The sequence below is a fragment of the Portunus trituberculatus genome, chromosome 31 (assembly GCF_017591435.1).
Source record: "Portunus trituberculatus isolate SZX2019 chromosome 31, ASM1759143v1, whole genome shotgun sequence".
NCBI classification, from domain to species: domain Eukaryota; kingdom Metazoa; phylum Arthropoda; class Malacostraca; order Decapoda; family Portunidae; genus Portunus; species Portunus trituberculatus.
Window position 1 is genome coordinate 8,259,690 of NC_059285.1, and position 9,456 is coordinate 8,269,145.

At 45.7% G+C, this 9,456-nt stretch overlaps 1 protein-coding gene across 1 annotated transcript in view; it reads left to right on the forward strand.

Moving 5' to 3' along the window:
* Nucleotides 1-2,854: 2,854 nt before the first annotated feature.
* Nucleotides 2,855-9,456, forward strand: part of LOC123511619 (uncharacterized protein DDB_G0271670-like) — a gene marked incomplete at its 5' end in the record, with an annotated part of 32,000 nt that continues 25,398 nt past the window's right edge. The window contains 2 exons of the mRNA XM_045267648.1: nt 2,855-2,931; nt 3,061-3,381. Coding sequence (XP_045123583.1) covers nt 2,855-2,931; nt 3,061-3,381 — 398 coding nt within the window. The remainder of the gene's footprint in view (nt 2,932-3,060; nt 3,382-9,456) is intronic.

A 9,456-nucleotide genomic window follows, 5' to 3' on the forward strand; every position in this document is an offset into this window, starting at 1 on the left:
AGAAAAGGTAACTTCGAACAAGTTGGTTTGGCTTAAGTTTGGAAATGTGTGGTCCAACCTGCCTTGCAACACTTCCACACACACACACACACACACACACACACACACACACACACACACACACACACACACACACACACACACACACACACACACACACACAACACACACACACACAGAGAGAGAGAGAGAGAGAGAGAGAGAGAGAGAGAGAGAGAAATAAAGCACACATTATAGTAAGAACACTATCTGTAAATCGTTAACATCTCCTTATTTATCTATTTATTTATTTATTCATCTATTTATCTTTTTATTTATTTATCTAAAGAGTTAGAGAGGAATGGACACACACACACACACACACACACACACACACACACACACACACACACACACACACACACACACACACACACACACACACACTTAAGCCCTGACACTGGATCAGGAAGTGGCCGTCCATTCCTTGATGGTTTCTCCTCATAAACCTGGTCACTCGGAGAGAATAGAGAGCAGAGGTGCGTGTCCAATATGCACATAACACATTCCACGCAAAATGAAAAGGACTTATTTAGAAGAGAAGGAATTTACCCTTTTTACTTTTTTCCTTCCTCACCCTTATTTTTTTTTATTTCTGCCCGCCTGTTGCTCTCAAGGTTTCCACAAAGAGATTTTTGCTCAATATTGTTCCTTGGTGAATATGGAAACGTGACTTGTGCTAGCTTTAATTGGGGAAACTTGTGTCTTGATGCAGTGGAAAAGTGGTCTTGTATTGTGTTGTGTACCAGACTGGGATGGAGAGACGACAGACTTTTCCTTTACCTTTAACCTTATTGTAAAGGTTTTCTGCCAAATGTGGATACGAACGCGTTGTATTGAGCCTGTTCTTGTAGTATTTAGCACATAGCCACCAGGACTCAGACGCAGAAATGGAGATTGATGGAAGAGAACGACGACGACTGACTTAAGGATGCACTGCTTTTAGAAACTCAGCCAAGCGTCAAGTTATTTCTGTTTGACCGCTGAGAAGTTATGGGAAGCCTTAATGAAAAATTCCCGTGAGAAAGAAAGAAAAAAAGCATTTAACAGCGGATCCCACAAAGCCCTTTACCTGCTCTTGTGTGTCGCCATTAAAAGAAGAAGAGAGTAAAGTCAAAGGATCCTCTCTTGAAGCAAATGGTTGAAACGACGAACAATTTAGGATGAAAAGCATGATTAGGCCGGGCGGCGCAGAAAGTTTAAAAGGCAGCAAGTGTATAATTATAAGGCGCAGGTCGGTGCAAGGCGGAGGCAGGTAGGCGACAAGCACTCCTGCCCTAACGAGTCGTCCAGTTGTTGGCTTGCTGCGTCGCTCCCCGGGGCGCTAATCTCCCTCGATGGCCCTCCGCTCCTTTTAAGAGAGGGAGTGAGTGTTACTATTACGCGCCGCCTCGTGAAAGGAAGAAACGGTTGGTCCTTACTTCCTTGCACGTGCTGCCGCTGCTGCTGTTGACTTATCGTGCGGCTTTTTTATTCTCTTACACAGACAGTTAAGTAAAGAAAATATCAGTAAATGAAGTAAATAGATATATAAGCTTTTGATTCCACTCACCTTGTCGTTATAGGATGTTGACAGATGTAAAGAAAATACCAGAAAATATAAGAAAATGTAAAACTAAAGGCTGTTTTACATTTTATTTCGCAGGCATAAATGTTCCCAAGGGAGGAGTGCTGAGCCCGTCATCCTTTGTCCCTTTGCACGTGCGAGCCTTTCATGGCACCCACGCAGCCGTGTATTCTAAATCCTCACGCTGCTGGAGTAAATAAATAAATGAATAAAACTTGAATGCATGGGTATGTATATTGCATTCTGTAATACGTGAAACTGAGATGTAATGAGCTTTCCGTAGAAGATCCCTTTCTAGGCATTACATTTTGGATACAATTACGTACTTTTCAAAACGCGTTATCTCATTTCGGTAGAGAGCATTGGAAAAGGAAAAGTATGTATGTGACAAAGCCTGAATTCTCGCAGTCCCAGGAAATTAAATGTTTTCAGTAGTCTTCACGAGCAAAAAGAGGAAGAAGGAAAAGAAAGGGAAAATGAGGAGGAAGAACAAGAAAAAGAAAAATAGGAAAGGAGCAAAATGAAAGGGAGATGAGGAAGAATGCTTCCCACGCTTTCTTTGCGGAGAAATACGAGTATTTAAGCGAAGTCCACCTGCCTTCTCTGCGTAAAGGAAGAGAATTAGTCGGTTCCTCGCCCAGCCGGAGTGCGGTGGGCGGCGTGTGGGCGTGTGCACAAAAGAGACATGACTAAAGGACCCGCACCTCCGCGTCTCGCAACCCTAAATAAACCATTCACATTTATTGCACTTCCAAATAAATGTTTTGACCTTATCATTTTACACATCAGACGTATGTGAGTGAACTATCATATGTGTTTTTAATGTGTGTCTCATTTTATTTTAGTTCCTAGCCTTTAGATTTTTGACCGCCCGCCGTCGCTGCACTCTCCCTCGTTCGCTCTCCCTCTCTCCCTGCCCTTCCCTCCCTCCCTCTGACCACTTGCTGATTTTACATTTCATAAATATTTCAAGAGCTCAGTGGGAAAAATGTTCAATTACCAGCCGTGAAGAACGATTTCGCGAACGCCTGCAGAGATGCGCCGCCTCAGATCAAACTTATTTCTTATTCCTCTCTATCTTATTTTTGTACACACATTTTTAGGGACGAGTGATGTTAGTTTAAGGCAGGCGAGGTGATGCCTGATTTAAGCGGTTCATTGTCAATTCTGGGCAGCTCGGGCGTCGTGTGGGGAGGCAGAGTGTTGGCCTGCATGGAGTTCAAGATACCTCAAGGGCCGTAATCATCATCTTCTTTCTCCTCTACCACGTCTTCCTCCTATTCCTCCTCCTCCTCCTCCTCCTCCTCCTCCACTGTTGATTCTTCTCTTCTTGTTCTTGGTTGTTCCTGTGTTCCTCTTCTTGCTTCTTCCTATTTTCTTGTTTCTCTTTCCCGTCACCGTGTTCTTGCTGCTGATCCTTCTGTTCATGTTATTCTTGCTTCTCTTGTTTTCTTTTCTTCGTCCTCCTCCTTCTCCTCCTCCTCCTCCTCTTCTTCTTCTTTTTCTTCTTCTTCTTCTTCTTCTTCTTCTTCTTCTTCTTCTTCTTCTTCTTCTTCTTCTTCTTCTTCTTCTTCTTCTTCTTCTTCTTCTTCTTCTTCTTCTTCTTCTTCTTCTTCTTCTTCTTCTTCTTCTTCTTCTTCCTCCTCCTCCTCCTCCTCCTCCTCCTCCTCCTCCTCCTCCTCCTCCTCCTCCTCCTCCTCCTCCTCCTCCTCCTCATCCTCCTCCTCCTCCTCCTCATCCTCCTCCTCCTCCTCCTCCTTCTCCTCCTCCTCTAGTATCACTACAACCACCACTACCACCACCACAACCACCACCACCACCACCACCACCACCACCACCACCACCACCACCACCACCACTACTATCTCTGTAACCACTATCACCACCTTATTTGGTTCAAGTTGTTTCCTCGAAAGACAAAAAAAAAAGAGCTTACAATAAAGGAGAGAAACTGGTCTAGGGCAAAAGCAAATTTGAAGGCATTAAAGCAAATTTACGAGCCATGAAACGCTAGTGGGGAAAATAAAAAGAAAACGAAATACTTAAAATGTAATTAATTCCACTTAGCCCAAGACAAGCCGCATTGGTTAGTATGGCGGGCGAGTCCCTGCCTCCCGGCCGACCGCGAATGACATTAATTAGTGCATTATGCCCCGTGGCCTCACCTCCTCCCACTGAGACGGAGCAGCGCATGTGTCTGTCTGTCTGTCTGTCTGTCTCCATCTGTCTAAGTCCGTGTGTGTCTCTGCCTTTGCGTCAGTGGCTCTGTGCTTCTATTGCTGTGTTTGTTTATCTCTCTCATCGTTTGTCTATCCGTCCGTGGATCTATTTGTCCGTTCATTTGTCCGTGCATCTGCCCATCTATCAGTGTGTCTCTCCGTTCTTTTGCGTTTCTGTCTGTTTCTTTGTGCGTCTATTTATTCATCATACTGTCAGTCTGTCGGTACGTCCATCCGTCCATGTGTGTGTCCGTCCGTCCGTCCATCTATCTGCTTGGTTTCCCAGTTCGTGCACTCCTTTCGGTAACCTCCTGGGCAACAAGACGACGAGGAAGACCCGCTAATTGTAACCAGCATTTAAATTTCACCCGTTTGACAGGTATTTATTAGGCCCCTCTGCCGGCATCCCGATGAGCCCTCGATGCGCCGATAAGAGCCCTTGGTATTCCCGCGAGGAGGGAAGGGAACGCAGACGAGACCTTCTACCTTGGAGGGTTTGCAAGAACGTCAATGACCTGCCTATGTGTTTCAAGGAGTCAACTGGATTCCGCCGCCGCCTGTTTTCCCACCCACCTCCTGCTTGTCAGTACGAGGTAAAGGTTAAGAGATGGAGAGAAAATATAAAGTAGAATGAAATAGAATGTGAAATAAATGTGAGTCGTACAGAGCTGATAAAGATATGTTAGTATGTTTATTGTTAAGTTGATGGCGCCATGTGGTCTCTCCTTCATTAGTACGGCGGAAGGGAAGATAAAAGAAAGGAAAAGAAAAGGAATGGAAGAGGAGATAAAATAGTGCTAAGAGAAATGGAAGGTGCACAGGTACAAATGGTAACATAATTTATTGGTACTCTTAAGTTTTCGTTCCGTAAAAGTGCATATCCATTCTGCCTTCACTGCCGTCCCTCTCTCCTCTCTCCCCTCTCCCCTCGCCTCTCTCCTCTCTCCCCTTAGCGTTGTACTTGTCTTCCCCTTCAACGCGTCTCCTCAGCGTTGCAAAGGGTAGTCAGCGTGACTTCACTAAATGGAAAAAGAAATCGTATTCTTTTCTCTTAAGTCGAACGGCGGTAGTTAATTCTTTCTCTCTCTCTCTCTCTCTCTCTCTCTCTCTCTCTCTCTCTCTCTCTCTCTCTCTCTCTCGTCTTGTAAAGGTAAATTGTTAAAAAGATAAACAAAAAAACGCATCAGGAACCTTGAGCGGCACTAAAATCAATGGATGGAAGGAAATAGAAGTATTGCAGGATTTTTAAGACTATACGGGCAAGAATTTTATTTCAGACGTCGTTAGGTTTGCATGCATCCTGCTCGTATTTCCAGACGTACGTGAAAACACACACACACACACACACACACACACACACACACACACACACACACACACACACACACACACACACACACACACACACACACACACACACCAGTGTGATCTAAAATACAACACCCACCGCTAACATAACACACTCTGGCACACACACGCGCGCCTTTAGCAAGGAGTGAGACATTGCAAGATTACGGCGTGTCGAGCAAATAAGAGGATTAGCATGACACTAGTAGAGCCGTAGAAGGAGATGGCGAGATAGTGAGGGGCGAGGATGATGCACGGCGGCGCTGCTCCTCTCGGCCTGATAACGGAGCTCCTTGCACACCATTAACCCTTATCTCACCGCCCCTGACCTGCCCCCTTAACTTACTGAGGTGAATACCGAATCAGTAGGGGCTGCGCGAGTTACCACGTGAAACAGCGGCCTTGAACGTTGCGAACGGTGCAGGGTGGGAAAGGAAGGGAAGGAAGGAGCTAGGTAAATATTCACTCTGGCTTGTAGAAGAGAGAGAGAGAGAGAGAGAGAGAGAGAAGGAAGGAGGCAGAGGGAAGTAGAGCGTGTGCCGGCGTGCCTAAGGGAGGGAGGAGGAGGGTGAGTTGCCTGCCATGTGAAAACTAATTCTTTGTGAAGGTCATGGGATTGTTAGGCGCCACACGGCCGGGCCAAGGAGGAGCGAGATGAATGGAGAGAAGAAAAGGTCATTCGGGCTACAGCGGGTGGTCGACGCGGGGCAGGAGAGTGAAAGGGTGTGGTGTATCCGGTAGTGTGGTGGCTGCTTGTTTGCTTGCCTACCCTGCCTGCGTGCGCCCGAACCTCCCCTGTGCTTGATTGGCTTGTCCGTTCACGTGGACGTTTGAGTTAGTTGTTTGACGTGGCTGTTGTGTGTATTGGTTCATTCGTGTGGGTTGTTGTGGTTGTTTTAGTCTTACTTGCTTATTTCGATGGCTGTTTCCTTTTTCGTTGTGTTGTTCTTGAGTTGTGTGGTTGTTTTGTTAATCAAGCTCAATTTTTGCTTATAATTTTCTTTCTTTTCTTTAAGTTTTTTTTTCCTTATCTCTCAATTTGTTTCGCATTAGTTCGCTTATTTATCTACACATTCATGTACTAATTTTTCGTTTGTTTTCGGTTTGTCAATCTTTTTATTTTTTTCAGGTTACATTCTACGGTTTTGTTCGGATAATGATTTTCTCTTGGGTATCGAGTTTAATTGTCCGACTTGATGTTCGAGTTATTTATAATTCTCCAGTGTTCCTTTAATTAACTTGCTTCGAGTGGACTGGAGTGAAGGAGGAAGAGAAGGAGGAGGAGGAAGAAGAAGGTTTGACTCTTAGTTTAGCAGTGAATGTTCGTCTCCTTGTTTACGTGAGTGGATGTTTGATGTCTCTTTGTATTAGCACGGAGGATTGATTATGTTGTTTGTGTTGCTCTGAGTAAAATAAAAGAGATGTACAGGTGCGTTTGTGTAAGTAAGTGTCTACCTGTATGTTTGTGTGTGTTTCAGGTGTGGTGATCCCCCTTGGAAGTCAGTTTTGCAATGTCTTACACTGTCTCTGTTTTATCTCACAAGATCACGTTTTATGAGGGTTTTTTTCCCCAGTGAGTTTTATATTTCCTTTACGACTCGTTCGGTGTGGATATTTTCTTTCTTCCACGTCCTGCCTTTTCTTTCTTATTTTCCTCCGCTGTCTTACCTTTTCATCTTTTCGTTTCCTTCCTTTTTTCTTTGCATCACACAACATTTTTAACACTATACCCCAAAACACACCACACCACCACACCAAACCACACCACACTACACAACACCACAGCATATTACTCGTATTCTTACCACATCTGCTTATATTACACCCAAATGAGCTGCAGATTACCTCATTACTCTATATTTATAAGTACTGACACTTCATTGCATAAGAAACAGCTGGAACACTCATAAACACACACACACACACACACACACACACACACACACACACACACACACACACACACACACACAGTACAAAGCTCACTACTTCACCCTAACACACCATGAGCAGGAACAAGAAAGAAAAAAATAACATGACTTTTCCTTGTCTTGTCACCCTTACTTGTAGAGACGCTGTCCTCTTTCTCACCCTTGCTGACCCACGACGCCTACACACACACACACACACACACACACACACACACACACACACACACACACACACACACACACACACACACACACACACACAAGGAAAGAAAGAAGAAGAAACGAGTAAGTATTCTTGATCAATAATATGTCTTGATTTGATTGTTTCATAAAAGTAGTGAATGACTTGCTTTTTTAGTCGCAGGAGGTGTTGGAGGGCGAGAGGTTAATCGTGTATAATTGCATCAGTGAAAGGGGAGGTAGTTGATGTGGGAGTTTAGGGCCATGTATGACACTCAGAGAGGCTGCCAAATTGTGTGTATGTGAGGTTGTGTAAGGATCGCCTGTAGATGTGTGTGTGTGTGTGTGTGTGTGTGTGTGTGTGTGTGTGTGTGTGTGTGTCTGGTCCTCAAGGTTATCAAGAACATGATTTCAAAACGTCCTGAGCAATAAACACAATAGTTGGCAGTCTAGCAAATCGTAAAATAATCAACCAGATGAATAAAACATCCTGTAGTGAGGCGTCTGTATTCTCCCTTTCCTATTTTTCTTCCCGCCTTTTTTTCCTAGAGGCTCAAATGTGTGCTTGCTTGTCACCCAGAATTTTATGTCCGTCGATAATAGCGGAGGGAAGGAGGATAGCAGATAAATGCCTTGTTCCTCCTTCATCCACTTAAGCCACGCAAATTTTCTTTCGTTTACCGTGGATTCTTATAACGCAGCGCGAACCGAAATGTAAAAGATAGGAACGATCAACAAAGACAGGATTTTAGAAGAGATAGGAGCTGCTCACTGAGACCACTGAGCCGTCTTCTCCTATACAGAGCCACACGACATTATTAATCCGACTCCTCGTTAATTAAAGCACCAATCCCGATGGGGTACACTTGGGCTGGGCTTCACCGGGCTTCACTTGGGTTCACTCCGCATGAGAGAGCCGGCTAGCGATAAAACCGACTGGACAAGATGTTGCCCGCCTGATGCTTCGCTCGAATCCATGATGCTGCTGAGGTTTCACTCCTGTCGGGGGGCGTTGCTGTGCGTGGATGGTGCGTGCGGCGTTGACTTGCATCCCCAGGGCGCGGCCAGCACTCAGCGCCAGTCACCCGCTTCCCTCGGCCTGGTTTTATCGCAGCGGAAAGCATTAAAAGCATCGCGTGTTGGGGAAAGTCGCGTCGTAACTCTTGCCGGGGGAAGATACAAGGACGTGGTGGCTGTGTTCTATCTGGGTCGTTAATAAACCAGTGAATAATTAAACGCCGCTGAGTCCGTGTTGCCTATAATTTAATGGCGAATCATTCCCGGCAGGTTTAGAATAAGTTCCTTGCGTTTGTTTTCCTCTGAATAAAACTCCTCCGCACATTCCTCCCTGCTTCTCCCACCTCGTTTCTCTCTCTCTCTCTCTCTCTCTCTCTCTCTCTCTCTCTCTCTCTCTCTCTCTCTCTCTCTCTCTCTCTCTCTCTCTCTCTCTCTCTCTCTCTCTCTCTCTCTCTCAAACTGTTCTGGATATCTTCTCTCTACCACCTTCCCTCCCTCTCTCTGTCTCTTCTCGTTGCAAGCAGTAAACGTCAGGGTAGTTCTCATGTCTCTCCCTTCCTTCTAGACTTCTCCCTACCTCCTCCTGTCCTCCTTGCCTGCCTCTCTCCCCCCGTCCCTCCTTCTCGCTGCAAGCAGTAAAAGTCAAGGTAGTTTTAATGTCCTCATAATCAACTTCTCTCCTCACTTGATGTTGGCGAGCGTGATGTGTCGCCTCCCGATAGCGTCTGCTTGTGCTATCGCCTCATCTTTTCTGCAGCGACCTGTACACTTACTCCCCACTTCCTTCTCTTTCTGCTGTTTTTCCCCGTCCTCCTCCTCCTCCTCCTCCTCCTCTTTCTCTTTCTCCTTTTCCTCAGTACGGCACGCCCTTGACACCACGATCAGCCACCGCCCTCACTCTCCGCATGCTCCTATTCTAGACACTCCAGCACCACAGGGTAATTGCATAACTTTAAAAGACACTGTCCCCTCGCAACGCCACACTCCCTCACGTCCTTAACTTACACAACCACGCCACGGACAGACGCAGCTACACCACCACTCACCTCCACCACTTCGTTCCACTTCTACACACAACACACCTCCCCACGCCACCACCACGCCACATAAAACTCTACCACACTGCCACACATCACACCACAGCCATGTATCTCTA